This window comes from Furipterus horrens, unplaced genomic scaffold, assembly GCF_987537825.1.
Source record: "Furipterus horrens unplaced genomic scaffold, mFurHor1.1.pri manual_scaffold_5, whole genome shotgun sequence".
Lineage (NCBI taxonomy): Eukaryota > Metazoa > Chordata > Mammalia > Chiroptera > Furipteridae > Furipterus > Furipterus horrens.
In genome coordinates this window covers 75,297,064-75,317,514 of record NW_028327175.1, presented here as the reverse complement: position 1 = coordinate 75,317,514, position 20,451 = coordinate 75,297,064, and the positions used below count along the sequence as shown (strand labels likewise).

The 20,451-nt window shown below is 36.5% G+C and overlaps 1 protein-coding gene across 2 annotated transcripts in view; it reads left to right on the top strand.

Annotated features, from left to right (window-relative positions):
- PJA2 (praja ring finger ubiquitin ligase 2) overlaps positions 1-20,451 on the top strand; it is an 84,793-nt gene that overhangs the window by 30,466 nt on the left and 33,876 nt on the right. For both annotated transcript variants that reach the window (XM_090276549.1, XM_090276550.1), the window contains exon 5: positions 16,428-16,613. In XM_090276549.1, coding sequence (XP_090132675.1) covers positions 16,428-16,613 — 186 coding nt within the window. The remainder of the gene's footprint in view (positions 1-16,427; positions 16,614-20,451) is intronic.

The following is a 20,451-nucleotide window of genomic DNA, read 5'->3' as shown; positions in this document are numbered from 1 at the left end:
TAGTTCTTTTTTCCCCACACTGTAAGATAACAGAAAGAAGAGGAAATGGAGAATTTCTTTGTCAACTGCTGACTTTTCATTATTGCAGTCCAAATGTCCTTTTAAGCTAGTTGTAACCTGTACTTTTCTAGTTTATGGAAATAATTAATTTTTTAACTAGAAAGTACTACAAAGGAAGAAATTTTATCCTTTAGAATATGAATGCATTTTATGTATTTTATTTCATATCAGAATTAATAAAATATATATATTTTTCTACTTAAAAATAAATTGATTGGGGTGACATTGGTTAATAAAATTATATAGGTTTTAGGTATATAATTCTATAATACATCATCTGTATATTGTAATTATATGTTATATTCTTTGGACACATGAATTAAGAAACTTGTAGAAACAATGGAAATATAATTTCTACACTTTCATGGAAGTTTGTAAACTTTAAGGGTTAGCAGACATTTATGTAACCTGCTGTTTTTTAAGTTAAGGGTAAAGGCAGTTGAGAACTTTTGCCTGACTTATTCTGTTTTTTTCAGTTTAGGTCCACAGTTTTTTATCCAAAATCCACAAAGTTCTAAAAATGGATATTGGCAGCAAAACCTGACCTGACTTATTTGACGGCAGATCTGGGTCTGAACTAAAATGAGGCCTTTTTTCCAAGTATTTATATATTTTGTGATAATATGAGTGTTTGATTATTGGGTGCTGGCTTGGACCCCACTAGGAATTGTTAGGTAGTTTCTAAGTATCAGGGATTAAAAAAATCTAAATTCCAAGACATATTCAGCCCTAAGATTTTTGGATAAGTTTGTGAACTCTATTATATCTCTAGGTAACTATTTTTTAAAAAGCAACTTAGAGTTTTAGGTACCGTGTTTTGAAAGTATAAAGTTGTTGCATTTTTCCTGACATTTTTTGCTTTTTGGAGAAAATAATTTGTCTCTACCTTCTCTACTGTAGACATACCAATCAAAAATAAAAACCTCTTTTGTTTGCTTTAAATAGTCAGGCTAATGTCATCTAATGAAGTTGAAATTTTTATGCTAGCTGCCAACCTAAACAGGGGTAGTTTTCTTGACTATCAATTTTTATTTTTATTTTTTATTGTTTTTCTCTTACAGTTGTCCCACTTTTTCTCCCACTGCCTCCCCACCCTGCCCACCCTTTCCTCCCACATTCAATTCCCATTCTGTTGTCCATGTCCATGGGTTATTCAAACCAGTTCCTTGACTAGACCCTTCCCCTTCTTTCCCTCCTTTTCCCCCTTCCCCCCTTTTCCCTCCCCCTGGTCACTCTCAGTCTGTTACTTTTTTACTTACCTCTAGTTCTATTTTACTTGTTTGTGTTGTTCATTAGTTTCCTGTATTAAGTGATATCATATGGTATTTGTCTTTCGCTGCCTGGCTTATTTCACTAAGCATAATTCTAGTTTCATCCATGTTGTTGCAAATGGTAGAAGTTCCTTCTTTCTTTCTGCTACATAGTATTCCATTGTGTAAATGTACCACAGTTTTTTGATTCACTCCTCTACAGATGGGCACTTAGGCTGTTTCCAGCACTTGGCTATTGTGAATAGTGTTGCTATAAACATGGGGGTGCATAGGCTCTTGAATTGGTGTTTCAGGATTCTTTGGGTATAATCCTAGCAGTGGAATCACTGGATCAAAAGGCAGTTCCATTTTTAGTTTTTTGAGGAAATTCCATGCTGTTTTCCATCATGGCTGTCCCAGTCTGCATTCCCACCAACAGTGCACTAGGGTTCACTTTTCTCCACATCCTTGCCAGCACTTGTTGTTTGTTGATTTGTTTTTTTTTTAAGTATATTTTATTGATTATATTGTTACAATAGTTCCAATTTTTTCCCTTTGCTCCCTTCCACCCAGCACCCCCCCTCCCCCAACAATCCCCCCCAAGTCCATGCCCATGGGTCATACATACAAGCTCTACTGCCTCACCCTTTCATATATTCTTCTTCTTCTTTTTTAAATAATTAATTAATTATTTTAATAATAAAAAATAACAATCCCTCCCTCTCAGACTTAAGACCCTTTACAATAGGCGAAGGTCTCGAGCTCCTCTAGCTGCTTCAAACTGGACATGGTCATCGTCCTACCTACCCTTAGGTCCAGAAATCCCTAATAAGAGTGGGGGTGTGGAGGGGAGGGTGGCCTTCCCACATGGGGAAGGATCATGCAGACTCCAGGTTGGTTGGCTGTCCCCGGACAATGGCGTGTTTGGTTTAACAGGCTGGCATCCTTGTTGTATTCTGGAGGCAACAGATTTGGCAACAAGGTTAAAGGACATCATTCAATCCATAACCACTAGATGACAAAAGACAGGTATTAATTTTTCAATGTCCCACATTAGGGAAAAGAAGGGCTTCTTTGGAGGGAGGTGTGCCAGGTACATCTCACCTGTCAAAACGCTTTTGCCCATTATACTTAGTTTGGGCTGAGGGAAATAGTTTGGGTTTCCCCCCTCTCAGACCTCTGGGCTCTTTCTGTCCAAGCCTTTAGGATAGAAAAGAGAAACCAGTTTTAAAGTGAAGCCCAGAGACCACCCCATTCTTCACCAACCCAGCCACTTAGTTCAGCCAAGCCATTGAGTCTCAGGAGGCAGCAATGCATACAGGATTAAGTGAGGCCTATACGTACAGACAGTCAGTCAGGTAATGAGATTGTAGGCTTATGCCCTTTGAAAACAGAAAACACATGTTAATTTATGTAACATAACCCACATACAAGTCTAAATCTGTAGGACTGTTTTATCGGAAAGACATCCAGTTGCAAGGCATTTGACATTCTTCTTGCCTGTAAATTAAACATCTTTGATGATGCCACAGACATAGTTTAACTTTCAAATGAAAACAAATTTTAAATGAAAAGAAACTTTAAAGACCGTTAGCTGCACTACTTTATAGTCTACCACTGAGCATTGTGATTTTCCTTGAATCGCGATTTTTCTCCCTAAGATTACCCTCCTTGTCATTAAAGGGACTGCATTAAGTTCAGTTTTAATTTATCCTGTTCATTTGCATAAACACAACAAGAGCAGAAAAAGATCACTTATGATCTTTAGTTCTACCCTGCTGGAACTTACGCAAGGAACATTTATTTAGGGTGACCTTAAGTCTGCCCTTCAAGGCACAGAAGCAGAACCACATACCTGATATTCAGCCTTGCCTGTAAACACCTGTCTTTTCCAAGTCCTTCTGGTTTTCCATTGTGCCTTAAGGTTCCATCTAGCCATCTTTCAGGAAAACAACTTTCATTCCTTCCCTGGAAAGATTGCCATGGACCGCGCATCCATTCAAGGTACCAGGCCTTTTATCTCGAGGACTTTTATTACCTTTGAAAGTCAATTCCAGTTCCTCAGGGCTTTTTGGTAACAACCAGAGCCCAAGCATGTCTCCTTTAGGCATGACATTTCAGTCAAAGTCTTAGTTAAAAAAAAAAAAAATCTCTATTAACAACTGGTCTTATTAGTTTTATGCAAAGAAACTTATGTCATTAACTTACTTCTTTAGAATGCCAAACTCTGGAGGGATCAGATAGGGAGAAAAATATACAGTATGAAGGAAAATCCTTGTCCTTCTAATATTCACTGAATTTGCATTTCTATTCTTTATATTTTCATTTTTCCCCCCACTAAAATTTTTTGTTTGTTTGTTTTTCCATTGTAGTTGTCCCACATTTTTCCCCCTCTTGCTTCCCTGCACCCTGCCCCCGCTTCTCCCACATTCAGTCCCCACCCAGTTGTCCATGTCCATGGGTCATTTATACATGTTCTTTGACTCGACCCTTCCCCTTCTTACCCCCTTCTCTCCCTCCCGCTTTCCCCCTTGTTACTGTTAGTCTACTCCTTGTTTACATACCTCTGGTTCAATTTTGCTAATTTGTTTGTGTTGTTCATTCGTTTACTTTAATAGGTGACAGCATAAGGTATTTTTCTTGCCTGGGTTATTTCGCTAAGCATAATTGTCTCTAGTTCCAACCATGTTGTTGCAAATGGTAGAAGTTCCTTCTTTCTTTCAGTACTTATTCATTGTCATTTTCCCCCTTTGTACTCGTGTTCCTCTCTGTGTCTGTTTCTTCATCTTCTTAAAGCTGACCCTTAAGCATCTCTTGCAGTGCTGGTTTGGTGGAGATATATTCTTTTAGCCTTCTTTTGTCTTGGAAACTCCTTATTTCACCTTCCATTTTGAATGAGAGCCTTGCTGGGTAGAGTATTCTTGGTTGTAGGCCTTTGTTTCTCATTGCTTGGAATATTTTTTGCCATTCCCTTCTGGCTTGTAGTGTTTCTGCTGAGAAATCTGATGATAGCCGTATTGGAGCTCCCTTGTATGTTATTAGTTGTTTCTTTCTTGCTGCTTTTAGGATTCTCTCTTTGTCTTTGAATGTTGCCATTTTAATTATGATGTGTCTTGAAGTGGGCCTGTTGGAGTTCATCTTCATTGGGACCCTCTGTGCTTCCTGGACTTGCGTGACTCTTTCTCTCCTCATGTTAGGGAAGTTTTCTGTCATTAGTTTTTCAAAGAGGTTTTCTACCCCTTGCTCTTCTTCTTCTTCTGGAATTCCTATGATATGGATATTATTATGTTTCATGTTGTCCTGCAGCTGTCTTAGAACCTCTTCAGTCTTGTTCAGTCTTTTTTGATTTTGTTGCACTGTCTGGGAGTTTTTTTCTAAGTTGTCCTCCAGCTCGCTGATCTGACCTTCTGCTTCCTCTAGCCTGCTTTTAATTCCTTCTACTGTGTTCTTCAATTCAGAGATCGTATTCTTCATTTCCTCCTGGCTCTTATTGATAGCTTCTATGTCCTTTTTCATGCTGGTGTAATTTTCAGTAGTTCCCTATAGTTTTTCTGGAGTTCTTTGTAGTTTCCTCTGAGCTCATTGAGCTTCTCCATAATCCATGTTTTAAATTCCACGTCTGATAGTTTGCTCCCCTCTATTTCATTTAGCACTCTTTCTCGGGGTTCTACCTTTCCTTTCGATGGGGGGTTGTTTCTCTGTCTCCCCATTTTTGTGACTCCTATTGTTTATTGGTGCTTCTTAGAGTGATCTCGTTGATTTGTTGATGATAGCTGTTCTGACAGATGTGAGATGGTATCTCATTGTGGTTTTATTTGCATCTCTCTGATGGCTAGTGATGTTGCGCATTCTTTCATATGCCTGTGGACCCTCTGTATGTCCTCTGGATAAGTGTCTGTTCAAGTCCTTTGTCCATTTTTAATTGGATTGTCTGTCTTCTTGGCGTTGAGTCTTGTGAGTTCTCTATATGTTTTGGAGATCAATCCCTTGTTTGAAGTATCATTGGCAAATACGTTTTCCCATATGGTTGGTTTCCTTTTCATCTTGCTGATGTTTTCTTTTTGCTGAGCAGAAACTTTGGTTTGATGTAGTCCCATTTGTGTATTCTTCCCATTATTTCCTTTGCCGTGGGAAATATAACAGCGAAAATATTGCTATGTGGCACATCTGAAATTTTCTTGCCTGTGTTTCCCTCTAGAACTTTTATGGTGTCACGGCTTACATTTAAGTTTTTGATCCATCTTGAGTTTATTCTGGTGTGTGGTGTAAGTTGGTGGTCTAGTTTCGCTTTTTTGCACGTCCCTGTCCAGTTCTCCCAGCACCATTTATTGAAAAGGCTATTTTCACTCCATTTTATGTTCCTTGTCCTTTGTTAAGTATTAGTTGACCATAGAGACCTGGATTTATTTCTGGTCTATTCTGTTCCATTGATCTGTATGTCTGTTTTTATGCCAGTACCAGACTTCTAAATGATCACTTAATCACATCTGAGGCATTACAATCTATGGAATAAGTATTGCAACTGGTAGCATTGCTCTGAGATGTTTGATAGGACCTGAGCAATGCCTTATTAAATTAGAACTGCAAGGAGAATTTTAATAGCCAACATATAATTGCTAGACTTGGAATTAGACCGAAGAGCTAATGTTCATATCCTTCTCATTTGAAATATACCCAGAGAACTTTGAATAACTCTTTGAGTACAAGATGTTCAGTTTAAGAGGCCCTTTCAGCCATGTCAGCACATTTTAACCTTGAGCCCAGCTGTTCTGAAGAGAGGCATGCCATCTCCTAACCATTTATTATAACTCTTGAAGTTTCTTTCATAGGTTTTCTGTCCCTAGTCCTGAACCTTGCTTAAAAAGTAAAAAACCTTACCTAAGATAAAAATGTCGCAACAGCTTCTTTTGTTGTTAATGTTGGGAGAATAAAAAGAATATTAATCATTTATTTGATGTCAATTTGACATATTAAAAAAAGATTTATTGAAACCTCCTAAGTGTCAGAATTTGTTCCCAGTACTCTTTAATGCAAATAATTATGATTCCCGTCTACCTGGTCTTCACCAACCTTATGAGGAAGACAAGATATATGGATAATTATCATGAGATTAAATTAAGCTCCTTTTCTCTTTTATACTAAGTTAGCTGAAGGCCATGATGAAAGCTCCTCTGATCTTCCTGTATCCCAACAAATAAAACATCTATGAGCAGCCAAGACAAAGATCAAGACAAAGATCTTAAAGCACATGTTGTAACATTTTATCTTGTTTCCAAGTTCATAGAATCTTGGAGTAAATTAGAGATAAACAGGTTTGTTCTTTGGGCATGCAGGAGAGTTAATGGATTATAATAGTCTGATATTAAGGGGAAAAAACAAAGTTGTGAAAGGCAGGCACAATTCAAAACTGATACCATCTGGGCTTTATATACTAAATTAAGCAGGCTTGTATGTATATTTAAACACCTTCCATTTGTATCACTGTATTACAACGTGGTTTCGTGTCCTAAACTGCTTAGATTATGTTGAGTTTATTGGCTTTGAAAATCCAAGGAGTTATATGTTTTATGCAATTTCAATCCAGAGTATTTTCAGTAAAAACAAAAAATAATGTTTTTGATCCTCTACAAAATTATCTAAAATTTCATTTTTCCCTCGGCTCCTGTGTAGTTGCATATGTACGCATGTGATAAATGCCAGGGAGGACAGACAAACCAGTTCCTGGAGGGATTTAGTGAAGAAGTTGCTTTTGGCTGGTTTTACTTCTAGATCTTATTTCTACCTGGGATTTGTACATAAATTATTTTTCTAGAAATCACATATAATTTTTTTTAACATTTGTTACTGTGCATCTATTTTTTTAAAAAAATATGTTTTATTGATTTTGCTATTACAGTTGTCCCAATTTCCCTTCCCACTGCTCCCCTCCACCCGGTGGCCCCCTCCCTCCAGTTCTCCCCCCCTTTTAGTCCATGTCCATTAGTTGTGCATATAGTTCTTCTCAACCTCTCTCTGTCTATTCCATTCCCTCCTACTATGCTTCTTAATTCCTGTACCATCTCCCTTCCTCTCCCCTTCCCCCTCCCTGCTGACCTCCCCCCAATATGTTCCCCATACCTGTAGTTCTTTTTCCACTCTTGTTGCATATTTAGTTTGCCTTTGTTTCAATTCCCTAGCTTCTGTTTTTGGTTCTTGTGATGCAGTTTTCATCTTAATGTTCATAGTTTTGATCCTCCTTCTTTTAAACCAGTCCCTTTAACATCTCATGTAACAGTGGTTTGGATCTAATGAACTCCTTCAGTTTTACTTTGTCCTGGAAGCACTTTCTCTGCCCTTCTATTCTGAATGACAGTTTCACTGGATAGAGTAATCGTGGCTGTAGGTTTTTGATTTTCATTACTTTGAATATTTCTTGCCAGTCTCTTCTTGCCTGCAGGGTCTCCCTTGAGAAGTCAGCTGATAGTCTAATTGGGACCCCTTTGTACATGATTCTTTTCTTCTCTCTTGCTGCTTTTAAGATTCTCTCTTTATCTTTAATTTTTGACAATTTGATTATAATGTGTCTTGGAGTGGTTCTCCCTGGGTCCAGTTTTTCTGGAACTCTGTGCTTCCTGGACCTGTAAGTCTATTTTCCCTCCCCAAGTTAGGGAAGTTCTGCTTTATTATTTTTTCACATAAATTTTCCATTTCTAGTTCTTCTTCGCCCTCTGGCAATCCTATAATCCAAATGTTTGGTCTCTTATAGCCGTCCCAGAGGTTTCTGATCCTATCCTCACTTTCCTTACTTTTTGTTTCTTCTTTCTGCACTGGTTGACTGTTTGTTCCTTCCCTGTGTTCCGGTTTGTTGATTTGAACTCTGGGTTTTATTTCCTCACCACTTGCCTCGTATGTGTTTTCGTTCATTTCAGTATGAGTAGCTTTCATTCCTCACCTGTCTTGTTCCAAATCTTTTGTTAATTCTGTAAGCCACCTTATAACTATAGCTCTGAACTGAGCCTCTGAAAGGTTTCCTATTTGTTTGTCAGGTTCCTCATCTGCTGCCTGGTGAGCTGCATCACCGGGATTTCAATCGTCGTCTGCTTCATTTTGACATATTTGTGTTTTGCTTTGCTTCCTGGGCGGGCTGTAAGGGGCAGAGCCCCGTGTACTCGTCACCACTCGTCTGCAACCTTTTTCGCTGCGCTGTGGCTCTTTGTGTGGGGGCAGGGGTCCAAGATGGATTCCTACCGTTATTCTCCACTGGGAGACTGGCCCGACCTTTCTGTTCTGGTTCCGATTTCACCCCTTCTACCCGTCTGACGAGCATGGCTGGTTTATAACTTCGTACGTTGGGCTTCCAGATGTAGTTTTATTTTCTGGAATTTCTGGTTTTCTTTTGTTTTGAGGTAGTTGTATTCCTTTGTACTTGTAGAGGCAAACTGAGCGTGTCTGTCTAAGCCTCCATCTTGGCCGGAAGTCAAAATCACATACAATTTCATTCCATATGTGAAAAAGTTGTTTTTGTTCACAGTTGAATATGTAAAGAGTGTAACATTCTAGTAAGTTATAGTTGTCTGCTGTGGAATATAGTTCTAAATGCTAATGGGATACAATACTAGTGATAGACCATATGAAAATTAAAGAGGTTCTTAATTTAGTTTTTACTTTGAGAAATTAAAATGTTTAACCCATGTGCTTTTGTAATCAAGAACAAATGGTCCTTTGTTCCACAATTCTTTTATATCCTATTTGTTCTGTTGCTTATTCTCTTTGAGAACTTATTTTTAAATTCTTTCTCTTTTTACTTTTAGTTCTATAAACTCCTGTCACTCTTAGTAAATAACTTTGCCTCCTGCTTTCCTGGAGATACTGAAATAGTTAAACATGAACTTTCTTATTTTCCTCTTCTCCATATGAGAATATCTCAGTATTTCTAGTTTTAATTTTTCAATGAGGAGAGGTAACTTTTCTAATTCTCTGCCTACAGTCATATCTGACATTTACTTTTTCTGTTATCCTTATTCCTAGGTTGCTTCTTTCTTCCTTTCATTCTCCACTTTTTGTAAGTCTGGGGAAAACCTTCACTTGATCTTGCTCCCTCTATTATTAACTACTTTGCCTATTTGTTTTCTTTTTCATTGCAGAATTTTCAGAATAAACGTTCCACACACATAGCTTCTATTCCTTCACTATCCACTCTTTTAAATGCCTCCAAATCTAACTCTCAATACTATTTGTCTATTCTGTAATGTTAATAGTGACCTCCTAATTTCCACAGTTGACTTTTCTCAGTATTCATTTTCTTTGACTGCAGTGCTACTACTGAGCTGTTTCCTCCCCACAGTTTCTTTTCCCTTGACCTGTGTCTCCTCTGGACCCCAGGGGTTGGCAAACTTTTTAAAAAGATGATAAAAGAGTAAATAATTTATGCTTTGTAGACCAAAAGATAAGAGCAAGGATATTTTTTTAGCTACTTAGGTAACCATTTTCTTTTAAAAAAAATAAAATTTATTGGGATGACATTGGTTAATAGGATTATATACGTTTCAAGTGTACATTTCTGTGATCTGTGTATTGCATCATGTGCCCACCACCCAAAGTCAAATCATCTTCTGTCACCATATATTTGACCCTTTTCCCTTTACTCCCTCCTATCCCCTTCTTTCTTGTAATCTCCATTTGGTTCGTTTTCTGTGTCTATGAGTTTCAGTTTTATATCCCACATATGAGTGAAATCATATGAGTCTTAGCTTTTTCTAATTGACTTATTTCACTTCGTGTAGTATTCTCAAGATCCATCTGTGTTGTCGCAAATGTCAGTATTTCATCTTTTCTTATGGCTGAGTAGTATTTCATTGTATATATGTACCACATCTTTATCCAGTCCTCTAACAAGGACACTTTGGTTGTCTCCATGCCCTGGCCACCATGAATAATGCTACCGTGAACACAGGGGTGCATATATCTTTGAGAATAAATGTTTTTGAGTTTTTGGGTTGGTACCCAGAAGAGGGATTGCTGGGTCATATGGTAATTCCCTTCTTAATTTTTTGAGGCACCACCAAACTGTTTTACATACTGGCTGTACCAGTTTACATTCCTACTGGCAGTTAATGATGGTTCCTTTTTCTTAACAGCTTCTCCCAAACTTGTTATTACCTGTTTTGTTGATAATAGCCATTCTAATAGGTATTTAATTGTAGATTTTTTTCATTGTTGACGCTATTATATAGATGTCCCCCTTTTCCCTGCCCCCACCTCACCCCCCAACCCCAGCTTTCACCACATTGTTGTCTTTGTCCATGGGCTTTGCATATATGCATGGATGTTCTTTAGCTAATCACTTCCAGCCCTCCCCTGCCCCCCCCCTCCCCAATATCTATCAGGCTGTTTCATGTGTCCATGCTTCTGGTTTTATTTTGTTAGTTGGTTTATTTTGTTAAGTAGATAACACATATGAGTGAGATCATATGGTATTTGTCTTTCTCTAATTAGCTTATTTCAGTTAGCATAATAATATCTATGTCCATTCATACTGTTGCACAGGGTAAGAGTTCCTTCTTTTTTATAACTGTATAGAATTCCATTGTGTAAATATATCACAGCTTTTATACCCATTCATCTACTGATGGACACTTGGGCTGTTTCCAGACTTTGGCTATTGTAAAGAACACTGCTATGAACATAGGGGTGCATATATTTTTAATTAGTGTTTTGGGATTTCTAGGATAAATTCCCAGAAGTGGGATCACTGTGTCAAAAGGCAGTTCCATTTAAAAATTTTTAAGGAAACTCCATACCATTTTCCACAGTGGTTTCATTCCCACTAACAGTGCACTAGGGTCCACATTTTAATTTGCATTTCCTTAATAGCTAGTGACGTTGAACATCTTTTCATGTATCTGTTGGCCATTTGTATGTCTTCTTGGAAGAGGTGGTCTGTTCAGATCCTCTGCTCATTTTTTTATTGGATTGTTTGTTTGGTGTTGAGTTGTATTGAGAGTTTTTATATATTTTGGATAGTAACCCCATGTTGGAGTTGTTGTTTGCAAATATCATTTCCCATTTTCTTGATTGCATTTTTGTTTTGCTGTTGGTTTCTTTTGCTGTGCAGAAGCTTTTTAGTTTGATATAGTCTCATTTATTTGTGAATATGTTCCTTGCCTTTGGGTTCAGTTTATAAAATGTTATCTACACCCAAGGTCCACAAGTTTAGTGCCTATGTTTTCTTCTAAGTAATTTATTGTTTCAGGTCTTATATTTAGGTCTTTGATGCATTTTAATTTTTATACACATGGGGACAGACTAATATAGTTTCATTCTTTTGCATGTAGTTTTCCAATTTTCCCAGCACCATTTATTAAAAAGGCTTTCTTTTCTCCATTGTGTGTCAAGCAGTATTTGCCCATGTACATGTTTTATTTCTGGGCTTTCATGTTTTATTTCTGGGCTTTCATTTGTGTTCCATTGGTTTGTGTATCTGTTTATCTGCCTATGCGATGCTGGTTTGATTATTGTAGCTCTATAGTATAATTTGAAGTCAGCTACTGTGATAGCTCCAACTTTGTTCTTTTTTCTTAGGATTGTTTTGCCTATTCAGAGTCTTCTGTGGTTCCATTCCAATATGATGATATTTTATTCTATTTAATAAATGAGATTGGGATTTCAATGGGGATTGTATTAAATCTGTACATTGATTTAGGTAATATGCTCATTTTAACTATGTTGATTCTTCCAGTTCATGAACATGAAATATCTTTCCTTGTGTCTTTTTCATTGTCTGTTTTAATAATGTTTTGTAGTTTTTGGTATATAAGTCCACATCCTTTGTTAAGTTTATTCCTAGGTATTTTATTCTTTTGGTTGTAATTACAAAAGGAATTGTTATTTTCATTTCTTTTTCTGAAGTGTCTTTGTTAGTGTATAGAAAAGCAGTAGATTTTTGTACATTGATTTTGTGTCCTACAGATGAGGAAAAGTGAGTTTAGGAAAGTTAGATGTCTGGGCTTACATCACTAGTAAGTACCAAGCCAGAATCCTAACCCAAATTTATCTAACTTCAAAGCTTGCTCTTATTCAATGTGACATTCCACCACTCGGGGTGAAAAAGAGGCTGACATAAATTGAACTTTCACCTGACAGAAAATATGGAATTATAGTACTTTGTTTCTTCAATAAGGAAATTGTCTGTGGTAGGTTCTTTGCTTTTTATTGTTTTTAGTAAAATATCTTAATCATAGTTGCATAGTCTCCCCTGACTATCCCTATAAGCCAGTTTGGACTTTTAGAGCTTTAAATTAGTAATAGACATTAAGTTTGACCTTGGTCATAAAGAATGTTAAGAATGAAATATTAATAGGAAATTGTTCATGTATTACTTTCTATCATTTATGTCACAAATGTATATTAATTTCTGGAACATACTTTAAAGAGGATTAATTTTTGGCCCTTTTCAAAAAGAAAGAAACTAACATTACCAAAAGTTCTCTATTTAAAACCAGGCAATGCCCTGACTGGTGTGGCTCAGTGGATTGAATACCAGCCTGCAAACCAAAGGGTCGCTGGTTCTATTCCCAGGCAAGGCACATGCCTGGGTTGTGGGCCGGGTCCCCAGTTGGGGGGTGTGTGAAAGGCAACCACACATTGATGTTTTCCTCTCTGTCTCCCTTCCCCTCTTTCTAAAAATAATTTTTTTTTCTTTTTAATAAAACAGGCAATTGTACAGTCTTAGTTTAACTCCCAAGAGCTTACAGGTACATCACTATTCAGGGTGATCTCTTTGGACGCTTTCCTAGTTATTATTAAAGAAACTGTGATTTTGTATGTAGGAAAAATACCTTTAAATGCATTGTTAAAGAAGTAGCTGTGCTGTTGTGAGTTAGAGTGATAAACAAGGTGTCTATTTCATGAATTAACTGAAAAACAAATAATTTTATAGGAGAGGATCGTGAAGGAATAATCTGAGTCTGAAAGGGACAAAAGGTGAAATGATTGTGAAGACATTCTTGATGGTAGATAACTGGTTGTGGCGAAAGTTCACACTTGAGGGACAGTATTTGGAATAGAGCATTTACGTATGTAAAAGAAGAGTTGCATGTAAGAATGTACTAGTAACTGGAATCAAATTGTAGTAAGTCATAAATGCCATTCAAAGTTTAAACTTTTTTTTATAGGCTAGAATTTTCCCAGTGAGTGAAATATATTAACTGACACACAGACAAGAATTATTATTTATCATTATTTATTTATTTTAATGGGATCAGAATAAATATAATTAGCTCATCAAATTTGCAATTATTTTAATTTTTACAATATTTATTTATTTATTTATTGGGGTAGGGAGGAGAAAGAGAGGGAGCGAAACTTCACTGTGTGGTTGCCTCTCACGCGACCCCAACTGGAGACCTGACGTGCAACCTAGTTACGTACTGACTGGGAATCAAAACCACCGACACTTGGTTTGCAGGCCAATGCTCAATCCACTGAGCCACAACAGCCAGGGCTTCAAATTTGGAATTTTTAGGGTATTGCTTAGGAGGCAACTAAATGTATTTGAGTAAAAAAAATATGTTGTTAAAAAAAGATTTGCTAACAGTTATTGATGGCTAATTATTTACCCGGCACTGTTAGAATGTTTTGCATATATTAACTTATTTTACTCTTCATACATACTCAGTGAGCTATTACATACTGGTATATTTACCTGATAAGTGAAGTAATAATGGCATAGAGAGGTTAAGTAATTTTTTCACAGTTAATAAGTGGTGGATTCAAATCAGGCAGGTTGACTCCAAAATCTGTGTTCCCAACTGCTATTAGGACACAGTATTAATGTACAACTGTAGCAAAAAATGTGAAGACAGTAAACAAATGGCTTAAGTTTGTGACACGTATTTTAGGAAAAAAGAACTGTTGAGGGTTTTGGAGTAATACTAAAAATTTACTATTTGATATACATGGAAGTGATAGTGATAATCAGAATGCATGTTTAAGTGAGTTGAGAGAGTGGATTAAATTTAGGGACACCAATTAATAATTGGTTAAAGTCTAGGTTTGGAGAAAAGAAGTTGAATGAGGGATATTTTTGGAAAAGAGAAAAAGAAGCTAGGATATAAGAGCCGTTGTACAGACAGAATGGAAGGCTAGAAAGGACTTAATCGTGGGGAGTTTGAAGAGAAGAAGATATGTTTAAATCTTAAAAAGCAGGGTAATACCATTAGCAGTTAGAAAATGAAGAAAGGGACTTACTTGGCAGATGGATTTTGTGTAAAAAATGCAACTTTTGAAAAGGAGTATGAAATATAAAAATGTCTGGTGGGCAGTTAGTGATGGTGAAAGCTTAGTATGGTGGTCAGGGCTGGGGATATATATTTTAAAATTATATACTTAGAGGTGAGGGTTATGTATAATGATAGAGGCCAGGGGTCTGCGAACTTTTTCATAAAGGGCCAGATAGTAAACATTTTAGGGTTTGCTGACTAAGAGACAAAATCAAAGATAAACTTGTAAAAAACCATTTTTAGCTTATAGATCATTTTTTAAAAGGCAGCAGGGCCAGAATTGGCTTAATGGTGTGGTTTGCCAATCTTTGACATAAGCTTTCTAAATATATTAACTATTGATGATAGATATTCTTTCTGTATTAAAATTTAGAGATATTCTATTAATTATTTCATTAATTCAGAAAACTTCAGAAGTTTCATGTGTTCACTTTCTGAACAGAATCGTACTCTGAGTAAAATGATTACAAAAATGAGGTTTTCTTTAGTATGTCAAAAATTGCCACAAATTAATACAGGCATATTAATTGTCTGTATTGTTAAAGACATATCAGAATTGGAGTTGGTAATTTAGCTTTAAATTTCAGAAGCTTCATAGTTAAGGAAACTTAGTTCAATAAGCTCCTTTAAATCTATATTTTGGTACATTTTGATACTAATGGAAGCCTAGAATTGATTTACTTGCTCTTCGAGTATTCTTTGGGTCACACAAAATTTTAGACATTTTATTTGCATTTTATTGTCTTTTATTTGCTATTCTGAAGCTATATTGCATTCCTTTGCCAGAATGTTTATGCCACACTGCCCATCGTTTATTGAAAATTGAATATTGATTTTATTTTTTTTCTTCCAAGATCTCAGTGCTCAGATTAGAGCTGCTCTTTGTTAATAGCATTTTGGTCTCTTGAGTTCATCTACTTATAGAAGGAGGAACTCACTAACTAGTAAAAGTATTAAATATATATTGTCATCAAAAAGAAAAAAAATTCTTACCAATTATCACTTCCTTTCAAAAACATAAATAAAATTTGTTATTTTTTGGTTTCTCAAAAGTCGGTGCACAAAAGGAAATCTTTAAGGGATTCTTGACCAGAATGGTTGATATGGTTGGAAGGGGCATTTAAGATTTATTTTTAACATTGGTAAGTAATATTTTTGCCTTTGGTAGTATGACTGGTGTTTTAAGAGTAGTTAAATTAGTAGCCAAATTAACCAAAGTTAAATATAACCAAAATTAATTTTCTGAGGCTATTTACCCTTTTATTGTACATTTTGTCTCTTGAATTGAAATATATTCAATATTTTGTGTTCACAGTCCTACCAAAGAATTTCACCAAAAGTTTATTAGTACTACTTCATATGAATTTGAATCTCTCTTCATTATGAAGTCTGTGGAAAAAAATGAAAATATAGTTAAGCTTTTAAAACATAATAGAAATTTTTCCATAGAGGATATTTCATCAGTTTATCAATATATAATTAGAAAATTGTTTTAGTCAGGCCAGGCGAATAATAAATCTATTATCATTTGTTCTACATAGCATTTAATTTGTAATTACCAAATTACATTTAAATTTTTAGTAAGAAACATGTCTAAAATATGAAGAACCTATATCTAAGCACCATGAAATTATTTACTTTAATGAAGAAAATAAGTTGATAATTCCATAACTTGCCATATGCTCTATTCATTTGAAAAAGTTACATTCTACTGAATATATTTATTTATTTAAAAAATATTTTTAAAATTGAATTGGCACCCGATGAAGCATGTGTGGCATCAGTAGTCCACCTTATACCATGATGCCTGGTTAAACTCCAAATGATAAATGCACATATATTTCTTCTAAATTTGCAGTTCAGAATGCAGTGATGGAGAATGGTCTGCTTCTCTGCCTCATCGATTTTCTGGTACAGAAAAAGATCAGTCCTCGAGTGATGAAAGCTGGGAGACTCTGCCAGGAAAAGATGAGAATGAACCTGAACTACAGAGTGATAGCAGTGGTCCTGAAGAAGAAAACCAAGAATTATCTCTTCAGGAAGGGTATGTTTTACAGTGAGATTTATTATTTTTGTGTGTCTTGTACAAGAGAGCTATACACCACATTCAAATGTTAGGTATGCTATTAATTGTATTTTCAAGTCCCGTGTAGGACTAGTGTATTAGAGAAAACAGTAAAATCGAAAACACAGGTAGTTTCAGTATATTCTATTGAGATGCAGTATAGTTTCCACTTTATTAAAGAAAACTTAGTCACTTAAAAGATCACTTTGGTTGCGTTAGGTATGCATGAATTATAGCTGCCATTGGATGCAGTGGATATAATGGCAAGGGAGAAGGGACAGACTCAGAAGGAATCAGTGATACATTCACAGATATAAAGGCAGTTGTAAAAGTTGAATATTAGTTGAATGTCTGATTGCATGATATTTCTGGAAACCATTGTTTGATGGTAAACATCTGTCTTTTTCTATCTTGAATAGGAATGCTTTAGTACAAGGGTTGTCAAACTCACACTTTGAAGGGCCAGATAGTAAATATTTTCAACTCTACCATTGTAGTGTAAAAGTAGCCATAGACAATAGGTTAATGAATGGGTGTAGCTGTCTTCCAACAAAATTTTATTTATATAACCAGGTGACAGGCTAGAAATAACCTTTGGGCCATAGTTTGCCAATCCTTGCTCTAGTATTTCCCTAGTAAGAATAATTCTGGCTTTTAGGTTGATTTTACACACAGCGCACGCGCGCGCGCACTCTTCTTTAAATCGCGCTAAGGAAATACCCCCTGTTTGTTATTTTATAGATTTGTAGCAAGGGTGCTTGCTGACTTTATAGTCTTTTTAGCATCAGTGGAAATGATCATGAAGATTTTTCACTTTTGATCTAATGACCATAAGGAATAATTCTGTTATTAGATTTCTTAATATTTAATTGCTCTTGTTTCTTGATATAAACCCAACGTGGTCACGTAGTCATTGTTTTTTGTTATAGTGAGCTGCTGGATTCTATTTGCCGTATTTTACATGGGTTGTTTATATTGAGACTCATAGTGTCACTTGTCTAGTTTTTTGTCCCAGTAAGAGTTTCATACTTGTTTTACTAAAAGAATGTGTTTTCCTTTTAAATTTTTTGGTGTTTAAATAGCTTAATTATTCCTTTAAATGTTGTTTAAATAGGTTATTGTTTAAGTAGCTTATTCTTTCAAATGTTGTTACTATGTGCTTGCGAAACCTTCTAGGCTTAGAGACAAAGTATCTCTGATAATTTTATTTTTTTCTGTAATAATTAGTTGGCTCCTATATTTAGTCTCACATAATCTATTATGGTGAATATGTTTTCTTAGGAAAAATCTTTCAGCTTGAACTAACACTGAAATTTGTATTTCTCAAAGGGTATAAGTTTCCAGCCTAAAATTAATTCTGTTAGAAAAATTGGGAGTAAAATTTATTAGAAAATCTGTGAAGAAAGAGATTTATAAATACAATTGGTTTTGACAGTGATAGATTGAGGTAGAGTTCTTTGCTCTTCCTGATTTTTATGTTCTGTTGTCTTTAATCACTATTACTTAGTTTACTGAGTATTAAGTGGTTCATACGTATTTGTGATAGTAATTTATCTATTCCTTCAGCAGATATTTATTGAGCATTTAATATGTGCCAAGCACTGTACTATAGCTTGGAATTACATCAGTTAACAAGTGAGATTGCCCTGTAAAGCTCATTATGGTGGGAAAGACAGATAATAAACAAAATACAAACATGATAAGTGACAACTGATTATTACTATGAGGGAAAACACTAATTTCTTAGAAAGTAACTAAAAGGGGCCTACATTAATTAGAGCACTCAGGGAGGACTTCTCTTAGGAATTGACTTCTGAGCTGGGATCTACAATGTAAGAATTAGCAGTTGAGGAAGAGCTCTCTAGGCAAAAGCAAAGGTCAGAAAAAAAGATATTGAAAAGGAAAAGGCTTTGTATGAAGATATTGGGGCTGAAGTGAATGAGTGAAAAAAAGAATGATATTAGATGAAGTGGGCAGGAGAGAAGTTATTGATCTGACACACATTTCTACAAGATCACTCTAGTGTCATGTGGAGATTGACTTGGAAAGGCACTAAAGTTAAAGAGGGGAAGGAGGATGAGTTTGGCTTTTGGCCTAGGAGATGATAGTGAAGATTAAGAAAAGCGAAGAGATTTGAGAATATTTTTGAATTTTAAATAATAGAATGAGTTGAGTGTAAGATGAAGGGGGGACTTCCGGCCAAGATGGAGGCCTAGACTGAAACACTCCATCTCACTCCACAACTAAGAAGGAATACAACTACTGCAAAACCAGAAATAACCAGAAGTTACAGAAAATAAATGGAAGTTTAACATATGAAGTTATAAAGAAGTGGTGCTCATCCGGACAGGTAGGAGGGGAGAAGCCGAGGAGGAGAGTTCAAGCTATGCTGTCCATAGCAGCAGCAGCGATGGAGGCAGGACAGCGGTAAGCACAGACACCCATATTTAGGGGTAGGTGAGAAGCACTTAGGGAGCACCCCAGCTGCAGACCAGACCCATCAGCTTGCGATTCCAAAGAAGGGGAACGCAGACCTCCGTTGCCTTGGACTGTGAGGCCCAGAGGGGTGAGGATGGAGGAGGAGGCTCCTGGTCTCTCAGCAGAGATTGAACAGCAGGAATCCATCTTGGACCCCACCCCCACAGAAAACGCTATAGCGTGGTGAGACGGGTCGCCAGGTTGTGACAAGTGCACAGGGCTCTGCCCCCTGTAGTGTAGGAGGTGTGACAGCCCTGTCCAAAAAGAAAAGGTAATCACAAAACCGTCAGGGTGGTACAGATTATGATAGAGATCCCGGTGACACAGCTGACCAGGCAGCAAATATCTAATCTAACAGCTCAGCAGACAGGAAATCTTTCTGAGGCTCAGTTCAGAGTTTTGGTTATAAAAATGCTTCCAGACCTAACAGTAGATCTTAAATAAGACAGGGAAGAAATGAAGGCTAGTCCTACTGAGATGAACAAAAACACATACAAAACTAGTGATGAGGACAAGAAAACCAGGGATCAAATCAAAAAATCAGAACATAGAGAAGGAACAAACAGTCAACCAGTGCAGAAAGAGGAAACAAGAAGTGAGGAAAATGAGGAGAGGCTCAGAGACTTATGGGACAGCTATAAGCGGGCCAACATCCGAATTGTGAGGCTGCCGGAAGGTGAAGAAGAAGAACTAGAAATGGAAAAATTATGTGAAAAAATAATGAAGTAGAACTTCCCTAACTTGGGGAAGGAAATAGACTTACAGGTCCAGGAAGCACAGAGAGTTCCAAGGGAACTGGATCCAGGGAGAACCACTCCAAGACACATTATAATCAAAATGTCAAAAATTAAGGATAAAGAAAGAATCTTAGGGGCAGCAGGAGAGAAGAGAATTGCATACAAAAGGGTCCCAATAAGACTATCAGCTGATTTCTCAAAAGAAACTCTGCAGGCTAGAAGGGACTGGCAAGAAATATTCAAAGTAATGAAAAACAAAACCTACAGCCATAATTACTCTATCCAGCGAAACTGTCATTCAGAATAGAAGGGCAGAGAAAGTGCTTCCAGGACAAAGTAATACTCAAAGAGTTCATCAGATCCAAACCACTGTTATATGAAATGTTAAATGGACTTGTTTAGGAGGAGGAGGATCAAAACTATGAACATTAAAGTGAAAACTATATCACAACAACCAACAACAGAAGCTAAGGAATTGAAACAAAGGCAGACTAAGACAACGAGAGTGGGAAAAGAATTATAGGTATGGGGAACATTTTAGGGGGAGGTCAGTGGGGAGGAGTGAGGGGGGTAAGGGAGGGAAATGGTACAGGAATTAAGAA